We start from the raw sequence: 16853 nt of genomic DNA, 5'->3' as shown, positions 1-16853 counted from the left end.
CACTTCCCAACGGCCCTGATTTGTAAAAACACCTCCAGAGATCCCCCCAGAAGGAGCAGAGATGCCAGAAATGCCGGCAGTGGATCACCAGGATGCTCCTGGCAGCCTGCCCGAAGCCACCTCTGCCAGGGACACCCCTCACATCACCTTCCCTGAATAAAGGAGCATCGTGGAGGTCGGAGTGGGAAGATCCCAGCTGGATACTGGGAGCATTAACCATGAGCCATGCTCCCCCTCGGCACAGCCCCCAGCTGCTTTTCCTCCCGGCAGGACGGAGCTGGTTCGGCTTTGGGATAATGGGCACGGGATAATGGGCACGGGATAATGGGCATGGGTTAATGGGCACGTGTTGAATAATCTTCTCACAGGAACGGGATAATGGGCACGGGATAATGGGCATGGGATAATCGATATGGGATAATGGGCACGGGATAATAGGCACGGGATAATGGCTATGGGATAATGGGCACGGGATAATGGGCACGAGATAATGGGCACGGGATAATGGGCATAGCTCTGCTGGTGAGCTCCAAAGGTCAGTGCAGAGGTTATCAACCAGCAAAGCACCAGGAATTTGGCAACACATCCCCAGAAAGTAAGGCAGCTTTGGAAATAAAGCTGCAAAGGGAAAGAAATGCTGAGATGCTGATGCCTCAGGTTTGAGCTTTTCTATTTTTCACATTCTCTGCTGCTTTAGTCTGTGGGTCTGAGCTTCACATGAGGGGATGCTGAGCTCTGCACAGAGCAGGGACACAAAACAATTCCTGCTCCAGCTGGGCACCAAGGACAAATGATCCAAACCTCAGCCCAGGAGCACAAACACCGTGGGCTGGAGAGAGAAAAACAAGCAGGATGGGACTGCCTGGGCTGAAGCTGGAATGGGACAATGAACTCCAAGGTGCCAATGGAGCAGAACTGATCCCAGGGAGAGCCCCCGGGAGCGCTCGTGCATTTTGGGACCATTTTGGGTCATTTGGGTGCAGCCCTGGCTGGGCTCTGGTGCTGCCCAAGGTGGATCCATGGAGGAGATGCTTTAATAAATCCCTGCTTTATTCTGTAGCTCTGTCCAGCCTCTGTTCCAGCCCTCACAAGGCACCAGTTCCGCAGGAGGGAGGCAGGGGGAGCTTTTACAGCGCGTTCTGCAGCGTGCAGGGAGCGACGGCAGAAATTTGTGCAGCCGCTGTTCCCTGCTCCGTGCCAGGGTGTTCCTGCTGGCCTCAGGTGGGTTTAAGCTTGTGGGATCAGATGCACTGAGCAAAACAATCCTGCTGCTAGGGGGAATGAAGCATCTCCCTGTGGCTGCTGGGGAGGGGAGCAGGATGAGCCACATCAGCTAAAAAGCTCCTCTGCTGAGCCAGGACAGCAGGCACAGGATTTCCTGCCCCCAAAATGTTTGTTCTAGGGATCAGCTGCAGGCAGGATGGATAAAAGGCTATTGCAGCTCCCACTGCACATTGGTTATGGCCAAATTTGCCAGGTGAAGCAAGGAGAAACTGTCCCTGTCCTGGACTGCAGAGAGATATTTTGGAACAAGTGTTGCCCAGAGCAGCTATGGCTGCCCCTGCAACCCTGGCAGTGCCCAAGACCAGGCTGGATGGGGCTTGGAGCAGCCTGGGACAGTGGGAGGTGTCCCTATGTATGGAACTGGATGAGCTTTAAGGTCCCTTCCAACCCAAACCAGTCTGGGATTCCATGATTTTGAGTCTCCCAGCCCCACGATGCCTGACACAGCACAGGGGGCTGGATGTGAGCAGAGGCACCGGCACCTGGAGTGCTCTGACCTGGCAGGAACCGAGAGAACTGGAACGGGAGGAGGTGACCCGAGGCAGGAGGAGAGAGCAGGACATGGAAGGAGGCTGAGGGAAGCACAGGTGGAGGGACAGCAGCGGGCACCAGGGTCCAGGGGATGCAGGGGTGACAGAGGTGACACCGGGGTGACCTGCAGGAGGACAAACGGAGCTGCAGGAGGCACAGTCCAACCTCTCCCCCTCTCCCAAGGCAAAGGACAGCAGTTGGGCTTTCAAGTAGAGGCACTTATGCAAATCAATGCAAATCGATGGATAATTATGGTGATTGCACACATTTAGCCCCAAGGCATCGGGAAGCCCACGTCCCTTGCACCGGGAAAGGTCAAGTGAAATCTTAGCTCCAGCACCTTCTCCCCAAGCCCTCCAAGGGCTGGCACCTCCCCATCCCCACTCTGCAACCTCCCACCCCTGCACGCTGCTCCCTGCCCAGTGCAGCCCTCGGGCAACTCTACAAACAACAGAAAACGCCACATAGCTGTGGAAACAAAGCACAACCAAAGCTGTTTGGGTGCTTTCAGGGGAGGCATAAGGGAAATGCAGATAAAAGCACTGCCTCCTGCTTCCTCGGGTCTTCTCATGCTGCTCCACACCAAGCAGGGCTGAAAGGAGCGGTGTGAAGCACCATGTTGTCTAAATATGACAGTGCCGTAATTCCTGGGTGGAAAAATTTTGGAAGAATCATTGTGGGGTGTCGCTGTCGAGGCAGGGCAGGAATAAGACTGACCCGAAGGCTGCGGAGAGTAAAACTCTGGTTTATTCAAAATGCACTGCTCTTTTATACAGAAATTCTCCATTTCTTTGACTGAATCTGAGTCCCACGGTGGGGAAGTGAGGAGGATGCTGGATGAAGCACCGAGGACATCCAGGCAGAGCCTGCCCAGAGCAGAGCCCCCTCCAGCCTCTCCCAGCCCGAGGGGCTCCGAGGCAATCCCTGAGCCCGGCAGCTCCTGCAGGCTCTGCTCCACCTGTGCTCCCGGCAGGGAGAACACCCAGAGCATCCAGTCCAAGGAACCCAAGGTAAATCACATCAGCAGCTGCTTTGTCTCCTTAACTGAGGGCATTGAGAGCTGAATAATTCTCCGTGGCATCGGGGAAAGTGTCAAGAAAATCCATCCTCTTCCCTGAGGACAGAGGGACTGGGTAAAGGATATTTTAATTCACCAGTTCTGACGCTTTTGTTTTCTTCCAAAGGCCACTAGAAGGAAATAAGCTTTTATCCTCCAGGTTATCTTATCAATTTCTCTGCTCAGGCAAAACTGTTTATTTACAAGGAGCCCCCTAAATAACACTGATGCTGCAAGAGCTCCAGGATGCCCTGACAATGCTAACCCTGATGAACACCCAGTCCTGGTGCCAAGTCCTATCATCCCTGCATTATGAGGAGAGGAGAGATTAAGGCCCTCATTCCAGTCTTTTGCATCACTATAAAGTCGTTTGATTTCATTAGGGCTGATTGTGATTTGCTGGTGAAATGAAGGGAAGCAGATGACTCAGGAACTTACCCACGGAGGGAAACCAGCGGCAGAGCAGCAAACACAAGCGACTCCTCGGGCAGGTGGAGCAGCCAAGCCCACGGCCCCGGGCTGGGTGTGCAGCTCCACCCCAGCCCAAGCGGCACCAGGAATTCCTTTGGAGCTCCCGGTGCCCGCGGGGCAGCTCCAGGTGAGCTCCAGTGCTCCAACCTGCTCCACCACAGCTCCAGATCTGCCCCCGGAGCCAGGAGCAGCCCTTCCACCGCCCTCAGCCCTCCCCCTCGAGGAGCTTTAAAAGTCATTTTAAACGCAGATGCCTCCAAGCTCCAGAGTGACCTGGTGCCTTCTTTCCTTATTTTCCCTCCTGGTGCCTTCACACTTTCCACCCTCTCCCTGCCCATCCTGCTGACTGCAGGAGCTGACATGGAAACTGTTTGCAGGGCAGAGGGGCACAGCAGGAGCCCCTGGCATCACACAGCACCTGCCTTTTAAGCTGTGAGTGCTTTTTTTTGGTGCAGTTTTGGGTTTTTGTGTTCCTGAGCCGATGCAGAGATGCAGGAAGTGATTACCACTCTAACTATTGGGGTGGATGCTAGTCACATCCTCCTTTTCCATGCTCCAGCTCCCCCAGCTCCCTCGGGAAGGGGAGAAGTTCCAAGCCTCTTTCTTCAGCACCTTCTAAAAACACAGAGCCTGCGATAAGCACACAGCAGTTAAAGGAACAGGGCTGAAATCATCACAGAATCAGGGATCAGTGGATTGCCTTCACCCCTCAGCCAGCCCAGCCTGGCTCTGGCTGCTCATCCACAGCTCCGAGCACTTGGAAGGGTCAAAACCCAACCAGAGCAAGCTGCACTCATTGCTCTGAGCTGTGCCCCCAGTGCTGTGGGGATTGAATCAGCAGTGTCAGGTCGGTGATCAATTAATTTGGCACCACAAGAAACAATGACATGAAATTTGCTTTATTGGAAGCTGGCTGGAAAGAAAAATGGCTCTAAATATGTCTGAGGCTCAGGACTGCACATCTCTGCTGTCATTTCTCAGAGGTCTTTTAGCAATCCCACACCTGAGGTCCTTTCTTATGAAGTATTACGGTCTTTGAAGAGATCACTTTGTTTGCCAGCAGGAAAACCCACAGTAATGGGATATAGAAGGAATTTTAATATCTTTTTAATTATTTTTAGATGCACACTTACACTTCCATCAGAGCAGGAGATGGAAAGGCTGGAGGGAGTGAAAAGCCCTGCTGGAGCAGAGAGATGGTGGTGGCTGGGGATGAGATCCCCCTCTCTCCCAGGCTGAGGTGTGACCCTGATGCAGTCCCCTTCCCTCACAGACCAGGGAGAGGATGAGACCCCCTGGGTGTGACCCCCTCCCTCCTGCCCTGTGTCACAGCGACACAGGACAGGCTGGCAGTGCCATCCTGGACCCCTCTGCCTTGCCAGCCTCATCCCAGGCTTTCCCCAGCCCCTTCCAGCCTCTCTCCACGGGTGAAAAACCCAAGGCAGGGCACTTGAACTACTCCAGTTCCTCCAGAATCAACTCAATTCCAGCCCAGTGACTTCGGCAAAGCCATCACAGATTTACACCAGCACCAAAGAACCAAACTCCCCAAGCCCAGCACATCCAAATTTAGTGGAGTTTTGGGCATTTTGCTCAAGCTGATCCAGATCTGCCCAGCTGTCAGCAGGAACAGCTGGGCCAGTGCAGCTCTTTGGGGTTGGTGTAGCTCATTAAGCAAAATCCTAAATCAGGAACTTTTCCATTTTTCATCCCCTCTCTCCCTAAACGTCTTTTTATTCAAAGAACATAAAATCCTAGAGCAAAACAAGAAAGGCAAGGAGTGGGGAGAAAGGAGTGTGAATTTAATGCCAGCCCCAGAGCATTGGGGAAACACCTCCCTGGTAAAATTTTGATGGTCTAAAGCCACAAGCACCTTGATTTTAAATCCTCTGGATAACATATGACAGCTCATCAATACTAACTTTCAGCACAACTGCTAAAATATAGCAGCATATACACCATAAATAATAATAATAATATATATATATATATATATATATAGTGTATAGACAGAATATAATGTCCTAAATATCAAGGCTGATAAAAGCCAAGTGAGCTCTAAAATTATGGCAGACAACATAAACTTCTCCACTTACCCCATAATTCAAATGCTGGCGATCTTTTGCTAAAGTGCACTCATGAATGCTGCAATGATGGAGCTGTAATTGTAATGGAGTCATTTAATTTGGATTTGGATGGAGCAGCCGAGCTCAGAGCAGACAAGGCATAAAACTCCCGTGCTCACGCAAAGGTTAAGGAGCTGGTCATTAAGGGAATTGATTTGGTGTGCTGGGCTAATCTTGTGGTTGAAGTCAGAATGCCACTTTTTATCTAATTTACGCTGCAAACATCTGCAAACACCAGTGCAGTGGTGACAGGCCAGCAGCGGGTTTTGAGCTGGGACATCACACGGGTCACTTAGCCCAGTGTTGTGGCAGTTCTCATTTGCTGCATCACTGAGTGACGCCTGGAAATCCCAGGAGTGAACAGAAATTGCTGCTACCCCGCTGCCAGCATCCTCGAGAGAAGGGATAAAAGCAGCTGGGCTGCTCCTGCACAGCCACACGCTCACGGAAAGGCAACAGAGCCACCACGACTTGAAAAAGGAACGCAGTGGCTGCCGTGGGAACGCTCATCCAAGGCTGCACAAACAAATCCAGACACTGCATTAATTCCCTGCTCTGCCCGGGCAGCTGCCCCAGCCGGGCACCTCGAGCACCCCGGGGCACCGAGCGGCTCCGTGGCTCGGGAAGTTTGTCACGCTCAGCCCGGAGCCTTCCCGAGCCCCAGGAGGGAGCTGTGACAGGTTGTGCGAGCGCAGCACGCCGTGCCTGTGACGGGCAGCAGGGCTCCCTGCTCGGCCGGCTCCGGCTGCAGGACAGCGCCGGGCAGCGCCGCAGGACCGGAGCATCGCTGCGCACGCAGGGACCGGAGCTGAGCTCCCACCAGACCGTTCTGGCCCGGGGAGCCGAGAGTGTCTGAGAGATCAGCCACACAGCCAGGGGCTTGTGTTAGCAAAGCTAACTCTCAGCTCTCTCTGTTTGATCCCAAATACGGCGTGTGCACGAGTTCCAGGACCAAAGCCAGCTCTGGTTTATCACAGAATGTTCTGAGTCGGAAGGCATCACAAAGATCATGGAGTGCAACTCTTAAATGAACAGCCAAGAGAGGGATCAAATCCCCAATTCTGGGGTTGTGAGCACCAAGCTCTGACCAGCGGAGATGATGTTTGATGTTCCCTCTCCACTGCCCCACTGCAGGGCAGGCCAGGAGCTGCTGGTGGGGAGGGCAGGACACAGCGAGCTTGATCTGCCTCAGGAGACCAGAGCACAGCCAGGGGCGTTTGCAGAGCTGCCACTGCCCCACATCCCAGGTTTTAAGGGGAAGCAGAGAGCACAAAATGAAGCCACCCATCACCACCTCTCCTCCCTGCAGCTCTGACACTCTGAATGACACCCAAAACATCACACCGACGTATTTGCACCTCAAACCTTCAAATGCTGCCCTTGAGTATCGCTGAAGGTGATCTCTTCATTTTCCCCTTCCCAAATGCAGCATCTGAGGGCAAATTAACACTTGGTTCATTTTAGAATCTCCCAAGGGTTTATTGGAGCCATACTGTAAATCACTCTGTCACTCTTCCCAAGCAAAAATGTTTCCACCACCACGACATGGGTCATAAAAACCCTTCCCAGACATGAAAAGAACCCAGGAGCTCAAGAAGGTGCCAGCACAGGGCAAGTGATGAATTTGTTGCTGAAAGAAGTTCAGCTCACAAGACGACAATTTCTAAGCTGCTTTTTCCTATCAGGAGCATATTAACAAAATATAGCTCTTGGCAAGCCACGTCCTCCAGGAATTATTTCTGTGCAGGAAGCACTTAGTTTCACTCAAAATTAATAATGTCTAAAAGGCATCAATTACATTATATTAGAGAACAAATAGAAAGTGATGTGAATTACCCAGCAGAGTGGAATGAATTGGAGATGAAGTCATGGAGTAGAGCATTCCTGACACCTGGTTCCTCTCCATCCCAATGCCACAACAAAATATGTGGGGGTTGCAATCTCCAAGCCACGAAATTGCACACTAACAACTGCAAGCCTACCCTGCTGTTGTCCTATCATTAGGAACAAGAGGAAAATAATTCCTACAAACCTTTCCTCTGCTCTCAGAATTACCAGGCACTCATTTCCAGCCTGGAAGTCGTGCCCTTGCCCAGGGCACTGATTTAAAGCCGGGGCAGGGAACACACAGGTCGGCAGGGGAGAAGTGTTCAAAGCTGTGCAAGATTAATGTGCTGTCAGAGGAAGGCTCCACATGGAACAGGCTCCCAACAGAACCACTTTAGCTTATTATGGAAAAATTAAAGCACAAACAGCTGGAAAGCAGCCTTGTCACGCCAGATCCCAGCTCTCCATACGCTGCCTACAAATTGCTGCTCTAAAAGTCGATTCTCCAGCTCGATAGGTTCGTGCCTCGGGAACATTCCGAGCAGAGCCCACCAGCCACGAGATCAGCTCTGGGGATGGTTTGGGACACTCAGACCTGGATTTGCCTGAGAACCCCGTATTTCAGGCGAAAACCCCACAGTTTATGGAGCTCTCTCCCCCCACATTAAAGCTTTTATCGATAGCCCCCGTGCTGTTATGGGCTACAACAGGTCTCCGGGGCATGTGGAGCCGTGCTGGGAGAGCAGGAGCCCCCAGTTCAGTTGTGTAACCTTCTCCTTCTCCCCCTGGAACATTCAGAGGGCAGTCGGGGATCTGCTCCTGCCTCGGGCACGATGCACCCCTTGGTCTGGGCGGGGGTCTGTTCTGCTTCTCCGTGCCTCAGTTTCCCCATCTTTGCGAGGAGAAACCCACTAGAGCGGCTGGAGTACATCCCTTAAAACCCGGCTCACGCAGATTTCCATCTTCCACGAGCTTCCCAGGCTGCAGGCGAGCCACGAGCGGGCACCGCCGCGTTTCAGAGGCGCGACAAAAGCGCAGGACGAGCCTGCCGTGCCCGGAGCCACCCCGGCAGCCCGGTCCCTGCCGTGGGTGGCACCGCTATTGCCACCGCAAACTTCCCGGCCGGGCTCCGCGCACGGCTGGTCCCCATGTCGCCGGCGCGATGCAAACGCGGAGCGGCTCCGCTCCGCCGAGGGCTGCGGGCTCCCGGCGCCGCGTCCCGGAGAGCGGCACCGGGGGGCTCCGGTCCCACCGGCTGGCGGGGAGGGACGCGGATGGACGGGGCGCACGGGGATGAGACCCAGGGAGGGGAAGAGGGAAAGGAGGAGCGGGGCGACACGGACACGCACCAAGAGGCAGAGCGAGACGGGGCGCGCAGCGGAGCTCGGGACAAGGCGGGATGGAGGAAACATCCCCCGGAGCGGAGCCGCCTTACCTTGACCGCCTCGGCGTGGGTCACCCTGTCCAGGGACTTGCCGTTGACCCCCAGGATCTGATCGCCGACGCGCAGCCCCTCCCGCTCGGCCAGGGAGCCGGGTTCCACCAGCGACACGTAGATGCCCACGCCGTGCTCGGCGCCGCCGCGGATGCTGAAGCCCAGACCCTCGTGGGCTTTGCTCCGGCGCAGCGTCACCTGCCGCAGCTCGCCCGGGACCACCGGCGGCGGGGCGGGGGGCGGCGGGGGGCGGCCGGGCGGCGGCAGGTAGGGCCCCTCGGCCGTGTACTGATCGAAGAGGAGCTGGTCGGAGCGCGGCAGGACCAGGCGCAGCAGCGGCAGCAGCTGCCGGCGGCGGGGCCCGTCGAGGAGGGCGCGCAGGGAGCGCACCAGGTCGCAGACGTTGCGGCGGCCGTGGTAGGCGTTGAGGCAGAGGATGAAGCGCTCCCGCTCCGCCTCGCTCAGCAGCGCCGTGAGCGCCTGGTGCAGCCGCCGCACGTTCGCCGAGAGCGGCCGCGGCGCCGGCCCCGCCGCCGAGCCCAGCGAGCCCGACGAGGAGGAGGAGGAGTGCACGGACACGCCGTCCAGCTCCGCGCTCATCGCCGCGGCACCGCAACCGCACCGGGGATGGAGCGGAGCCGAGGCGGGAGGAGCGGAGCCGGGCGGGGCAGGAGCGCAGCCCCCGGGCAGCGCCGGTGCCGGCCGCCGCCGCTCCACCTGGCCGTGCCCCGCCGCTCCACCTGGCCGTGCCCCGCCGCTCCACCTGGCCGTGCGCTCGCCCGCGGCTCCCCAGGAAGTGACGCGGCCGCCGTTGCCGGGAGACCGGTTATACAGAGCGGCCCCGGCGGCGGGACCGGACCCCCCCGCCCCGCCCCAGCGCCCGCCCCCGCGGGACCCGCAATTAGCGCGCCCGCTCATCAGCGCTCATCGGCGCGCCGAGCCCTGCCCGCGGCGCAGGCGGGAGCTGCGCAGGGTGGACAGTCCTGGCAGCTCTCCTCAGCCCTCCCGGGATGGATCGCGTCCATCCCAGAGTTCCGCAGCTTCCCTCCGTCCCGGCGTGGGAGCGCGCTCGGGGTGAGGACACACGGCAGAGGACACGGGGCAGGGATCGCTTTACACCCGAGGACGGCGCACGGAGCCGTTACCTGACCCGCGGCTTGTTTTTCCATTGCCCGGCGTGCCAGGTGTGGGATTGTTGTTACCTCACAGTGCTGGGCACGGTAACTGCTGAGTTGTGGTGCTGGGGACGCACCCGTTCAGCTCAGCACAGGCTTTGTTTTCATCACACCTAAACGAAATTCGCACACATCTGCTACTGACGGGGTGTTGAAGGAATCTATGATTGGGGGAGCAGCTTTTAAAAAGGAGAAATTTAGATTAGATCTTAGAAAGAAATTGTTCTTAAGAATTGAGTGAAGGTGGCAGGCCCTGGCACAGGTGCCCAGAGCAGCTGTGGCTGCCCCTGGATCCCTGGCAGTGCCCAAGGCTAGGCTGGACAGGGCTGGGAGCAGCCTGGGACAGTGGGAGGTGTCCCTGCCATGGCAGGGGGTGGGATGAGATGATCTGTAAGGTCCCTTCCAACCACAAGCACTCTGTGATGTCAGGTTTGGAATCCACCCCAAACTCCCAGCAATTAACTCCTCATTTAGCAAACACAAGCAGGACAGAGAAGCCCTACCTGTGAGGGATCCTGGTGGTCCAGATCTGATGATCAAGAAACTGGCAGGGCCTCAGGCACACAGTATTGCAAACCTGGATAGGTGGGATTCAGGGAATCACATTCCCACCTCCTGCACAGGTAGCCACCCTCTTTTCTGCCTCCACATCCAGAACTTGTGACCTCAGACCCAAAATAGAAGCATCAGGAATGAGTGCAGAGATCCAGGAACTGCTTTTCTGGTTGCTGGATTAATTATTTCTTACTACGTGAGCTTTGCGTTTCTTGTCTATCTCTGGAACACCTGAGCAAGACCATTTTCCATCTCAGTCATTTGAAATCTTTCTGTCTTTGTTGAAGTGCCTTCCATCTGCTACAGTAGAGGAGGATTAAACTTAATTCATCAGATGAATCTTGATAGCAGTAGGATTCATTTTGTTCATGGATATGATGGAAGAGCTTAAACAGCTGCATTACAAGTAGCTTTATGTATTATAGCTTTGTTGGAGCTCTCAATGCCTTGTTTAAAACAAAACTAAACAAAGCAGATTGCTAATTGAAATTCGCGTTCAAACTGTGGCTGATAAATAAGCAGATGGAGCAGTCAACATTACTGGAAAGAAAAAGGGACAATATAGGACAGAGAAATGAGTAAAAACAAAAATACGCCTACATCAGCCAAACAAAGTGAGAGAAGGGCAAGCAAGGTACTGCAAGCCTTTGAATTGCACCCAGACACGATGTGAGTGCTCAGTCCCGCTCAGACTCCTCTATTTAAAGCACTGCTGTTCCACCAGCGCCGTGTCTGAGCTCCTCCAGCCTTTCTTCATCCTACACGAAGCCTCCCAAAGTGTGAACACGAGCAGATGCAGGGAGAGCTGCCCCTGCTCTGCGCTAGCTCCAGCCTGGAGCAGCACATCCATCCCTTTGATAGTAAAAGGGTTTTAAAATCATGGGGATTTAGGGTTAAAAGGAAAAATAAGCTTAGTAGGCCCTGAAAAAAAATAAATACCTTACGTACATGAAGGCCTTGTTCCTTGCTAGAACTGCACCTGTGTAGCTAGTACTTGATAAATGATATAATTGTTAGATGTGATGATTGTTTAGTAATTAAATATGATTACTGTTTAATTGTAAGAATAATCATGAGAAACTGTGGTCAGGGGCCTAAGAAAGATCACGAGAAACTCATGTCAATGCATACAATAGAAAAATATGAGTTTAATAATATGTAAGTTATATAAGGATAGAATATAAAATACGTTCAGCTCGAAAGCTGTGTCAGAGTCAGATTTGGGTCTGTACCCCTGATTCCCAGAGCTCTCAATAAAAGCACCTGCATGGAATTCTATATCCCATGATGATGTGTGCTCCTGAACGCTGACTCCTTCCCTCTGCAGCAGAGCCACCAGGGCTGCTCCATGGCCACCACTGCCTGGTGGGGGCACTTGGTCCCTGATCTTTTGATCTCTACTCCAAAACATCACAAAGTCGGTTTCCCAGTCCCGGAACAACTCCAGTCCAGTGCTACCCAGCAGAAACACACGGTGTAGCTGCATTTGGGAATGATTCTGTTCTCTTGCTGTCACTACAGCCCTGGCAGCAGACACTGCTCATCCTTGGGGTGCCCCATCCACTTGCTGCTGCCACAGGACAGCTCCGAGCCTTCCCTTTGGATGTGCTCCCTGTTTTAGTTTCTCCTCAGAGAAGTTTGACATTTAGATTGCTCACACGTTGGCAAGCTGGATCGTTACCCTACGCTCCAGACAGGGGCTCCCACTGCCTTCCCTTTGGAGAAGAAAATGATTGAGGTCTTCTCATGGAGCCTCAGCTTTGACGTGGATCTGATGGATTTCTGGGGGCTTTATGCTTTCCACTGCTGAAAATACTAAAGCCAGGCAGCTGAGAGGGAGCAGCAAATGGCCTTGGGCCAGAGGGGAAAGAGCAGCTTTTCAGAAGCAGAATCATTCCCAAATGCAGAGCCAGAGGGCTCATGCAGCTCTTGTTCCCACACCTGAGCAAAGCCTCTCCAAACTTCCTCAGCCCAGGTGATGCTGCTGAATAAAATCAGTGTGCAATACCCTGCAGGGCTGCAGGGCTCCAAGGACCAGAGTCTCACCACATCAAAGTGAACCTACAGCATTGCTTAGGAAGAAATTGTTCCCTTTGAAGGTGGAGATGCCCTGGCACAGGGTGTCCAGAGTGGCTGTGGCTCTCCCATCCCTGCAAGTGTTTGAGATCAGCTTGAAAGGGCTTGGAGCAACCTGGGCTGGTGGAAGGTGTCCCTGCTCACAGGGTGGTAGGACAGGGTGATCTTTATGGACCTCCTAACCCCAACCACTGGTGGTGAAGCCCCATCCCTTGAGGTGTCTGGGGAAGGCCTGGATGTGGCACTCAGTGCTCTGGGCTGGTGACAAGGTGGGGATCAGTCAAAGGTTGGACTTGATGATCGTGGTGGTCTTTTCCAACCTCAGTGACTCTGTGATGATTTGGAATGGGAGCTCTGCCGGGCGGAGTTGGCAGCAAGTGCTCAGAGCAGAGGATCAATGCCAGGTACAGACAGCATCACCTACAAACATCCTCTGGAGACAAGATTCATGGACGCTGAGAGTCCACAATAATTCCTGGGACAGCTCCTGGCTGAACTGAGCCTCTGGTAACGGTGGGGACCTGACAGGGACCTCAGCACCCACTCACAGTGGAGGGCTCCAGAGCAGCGGGCACTGCTCATTCCCAGCTTTCAGCTCCACCACCTGCCTTGCCCAGCAGAGTCTCTCAAGGCCAGTGGGAGCCCTAAAGGTGTTATTCTTGTGAGTTTTTAAATCATCCTTGCAGCACAAAATAATCCGATGCGTTTGCTAAGTGCCATCTGAATAAATTGCCTAACCTTTCTGCTTTAATCCGCTGTAATCACTTTCCAGAGGCACTCTGTGAAAAGTGAGCTCCGTGTTTCCAGAGCAGCTGTGCTCCTAATTAAAAGGCACTGTAGCAAGAAGCCAACAAAACCTAATTCTGCTTGGAAATGCCTTGCTGCAGTTGGAGGACTGAGGTGAACTGTGAGGAGGGCCAGGGAGGAAGAAGCAGCTGCCTGTGCTGCTTAAGAGAGTATTAGGAGAGGGCTGGCACTCGGGGCTGCCTCTTGGCTAAATCCCTGTTTAGCAGATTGGCTCCCAATCCTCTGCCCTGGCCAGGCTGGTTTGCACAGCCTGGACATGTGCAGGAATCAGCTGAGTGCTGCAGCTGAGTGCTCACAGGAGGAGCCAGAGCAGAGGGAAAAGCATCCAGAGGGTTTTCCAGCAGAACTCCTGGGTGCTTTGCTTCCAGCACCATCCCTCCTGCAGCAAAGCTGAATCCAGCACGGTTCAGGCTCACAAGTTCCCCACGGTGCAGGGAGCAGGCTCAGGCTCCATCTCGTCAGCTCCAGCTATAACAGGCAGAAGTTGGATTTGAAGGAAAGCCGTAGGAGCCGTGAGAAATCATCTTTTCAATTGAGATTTTTTGAGATCTGCATTATGAGCATAAACCACATTTCCAACAAATGGAGGTTGCTGTGCTTCATCAGACCAAGTTCAGTTTGACACATCCCAGCTGGGGCAGGTCCTGAAGAGCAGGGTCCAAGCAGACAGAGGGGGTAGGAAACTCTGACACTCCTTAAATCCTTCTGTATCTGCATATCTACAAATCTCCTAAAGCTCAGGGCCACACTCAGACTGTACCTGAGCAGAGCCAGCCCCAAACAGCTTCATTTGAGTAGGAATTGGTGGTTTCCATTGTGCAAGAGAACATCAAAGTTGAGAATTTTAGTACCAAACCCTAATGTTTCCATGGGGTGGACACTACAGAGTTTATCAGTCATTTAGATAGTGTGGATTAAAAACTGAATCAAATCAAACAGACAGCAATAGTTTCACCTGTATTCCCAGCCACATTTTCAACTGAAGCCGTTGGAATGCTGTGACACTTACTAAAACCCTAAGTCAAAGCAACTCACATTCCAACAAACCTACATTTTCTCCATTTTCTGATGAAAAGGCTGTTCAAGGAGCAGAAGCTCCCCCCTGATTTGCCTGCAGTGATCTCTCCACAGTGCCAACACCACTGAGTGTAACCCTGCATGGCAGAGCCAGATGATTTAAGAGCTGCAGTCCTCCTCCCCTCTCCAGCAATTTCTTGCACTTATGCACTCTCCAGTCCTGCTTGAAATGCCTGAAAGAAAAAGCCACTTGCGTCATCAGCTTTTTTTTTTTTTCCTTTTAATGCTCAGCACAAATCACAGCTAAGTCACGACGTGGGCCTGGGTGTCACAGACAGGCAGAGCTGCCACTGGCACAGGATCAGGTCCGTGCCACTCTCTGATTTGAGCACCTTGGCTGTTCAATTTGGTGTTTAAGGCCACAGAGCCTGTTCCTGAGGGCTGACTGTCCTTGGATGGGACAGCTGAGTTTAGTGAGCCTGGTTGGTGGCAGGGGGTTGGAGCTGGATGAGCTTTAAGGTCCCTTCCAAGCCAACCCATTTTGTGATTCCATGATTCTAAGGCCATTTTAGGATTGGAGAGCTCTGCCATAGGGAGCACCTGCAGAAGGAGGCAGCCTTGGGCTGTGAATAATTTGCTGCACAGGACTGGGTTTATTCATTCTGTAGAAATTGTCAAACAAGTCCAATATTGCCACAGAGGAGCTGCATGGCACAGGACTGGCTGGGATGTTGCAGCATGGAGGGGAAGCACAGAGTCTTTGTCCTCAGTGGTGCCTTGCTGCATGATTTGGGGTTGACCTTGTACACAGGGGGTCACCAAGTGCAAATTTATGCCCCCAATCCTGAATTCTCCTCCTGTTGGGCCCACCACTGCCCCAGCCCAGTGTCCACCCTTCAGGCAGGGACTTCACCCTGCTGGAGGTCTTGGCTACTCTTGGAGCGCAGCACCTGACACACAGGCTGGGATGCTTTACTGACAGAACCACGGAATGGTTTGGGTTGACCTTAAAGATCATCTTGGTTCCACCCCCTGCCATGGCAGAGACACCTCAGGGACACCTCCCACTGTCCCAGGCTGCTCCCAGCCCTGTCCAGCCTGGCCTTGGGCACTGCCAGGGATCCAGGGGCAGCCACAGCTGCTCTGGGCACCTGTGCCAGGGCCTGCCCACCCTCACAGGGAACAATTCCCAATTCCCAACATCCCATCCATCCCTGCCCTCTGGCAGTGGGAGCCATTCCCTGTGTCCTGTCCCTCCATCCCCTGTCCCCAGTCCCTCTCCAGTTCCCCTGGAGCCCCTTCAGGCCCTGGAAGGACTCTGAGCTCTCCCTGGTGTGAATATCTCTGTTCTTTCTTCAACTGAATTGAGAATATCCACACCCTAGAGCCTTCTCTTGTCCAGGCTGAGCAGCTCCATCTCTCTCCATCTCCAGAGCAGAGGGGCTCAGCTCCCAGAGCACCTTCAGAGTCCTCTCTGGACTCACTTCAGCAGCTCCACATCCTTCTTATGTCAGGGGCTGGCTGGGAAGTCCCAAATGAATTTGGGAGAAGCGCAGTCCCTTTCTGAAGAGCTCTGTTAATACATCCACCAATTTCACATCAGACCTGAGCTCTGCAGAGCTCATTTGCACAAGTTCAGCCTCCCAGCAGGTGGGGAAATCAGGGGCTTCACTCACACTGGGAATTGACAAACTCATACAGAGCTAATCTAATTGGAAGGTATTTATCTCATTTGAAAACATTTACCTAATTCAAATACATTTATCAGTCTGGTTGTGAAAGCCTGTCAGTCTGGCAGGATTTATGGGCCAGCTTCCCAAGCATTTCTGCATCAGTGGAAGTGACTGCAGTGGTACAAACTATCCCTGCATCAGGTTTGCATCAGGAGCACAACTCAGCCCTGCCAGCAGGAGAGCTCAGCTGCAAGGAGTGATTGCACATTTTGGGGGACAAACTCCAGGGCAGAAAGGGGGGTGCTCCTTACAACTCCTGACTGAGACTGTTCCTTTCCCTGTGTGTCAGAATCTGAGCTATTGATGATCCTGAGATTGTAGAAAGTCTCTGTCTGTCAGCCCCGCTGCCAAAGCAGAAGCCATAATTGGTCTGTGCTGGTTTCCAGGTTGTTTATTCTGTTGATCTCTCACATGTTCTGCTGCCCTGCCCAGCTCTGTCCTGCAGGGCAGCGTGTGGGGCTCTGCCCTCAGTGGGATGTGACAAACATTAAATACCAGAAACTCCCTGGGCTGGATTTACAAGAACGTGCCAATATCTGTCACCTACGTTGAACAGTGTGTCCCCAGCCTGAACCAACAGAAAAATGCCAACACCACAGTGAGACATGGAGGGCATGAAGAAGGAGAAAAAGGACAAGGCACACCCAATTTTCTCCATCTTGTCCCCTTTGGACCCCTGATCTAGAATCCTAAAATTTTACTTTTGCACCCGTGCCACACTTAATTATTACTTATATCAAACCCTCAGAGCTGGTAATT

General features: G+C 53.6%; 1 protein-coding gene across 4 annotated transcripts in view; it reads right to left on the bottom strand.

Annotated features, from left to right (window-relative positions):
• WHRN (whirlin) overlaps window positions 1–9441 on the bottom strand; it is a 52386-nt gene extending 42945 nt beyond the window's left edge. For 3 of the 4 annotated variants that reach the window (XM_021548085.2, XM_077787815.1, XM_077787816.1), the window contains exon 1: window positions 8732–9441. In XM_021548085.2, coding sequence (XP_021403760.1) covers window positions 8732–9331 — 600 coding nt within the window. In that variant the 5' untranslated portion in view covers window positions 9332–9441. Of the gene's footprint in view, window positions 1–3310; window positions 3547–8731 lie in introns of those variants that run through there. The other variant, XM_077787817.1, reaches the window with a different exon arrangement.
• Between the last annotated feature and the right edge of the window lie 7412 nt (window positions 9442–16853).

The sequence above is a fragment of the Lonchura striata genome, chromosome 22, assembly GCF_046129695.1.
Source record: "Lonchura striata isolate bLonStr1 chromosome 22, bLonStr1.mat, whole genome shotgun sequence".
In the NCBI taxonomy this organism is placed as follows: Eukaryota; Metazoa; Chordata; class Aves; order Passeriformes; family Estrildidae; genus Lonchura; species Lonchura striata.
Note: the sequence above shows the minus strand (reverse complement) of the source record. Positions and strands in the feature narration are given on the sequence as shown.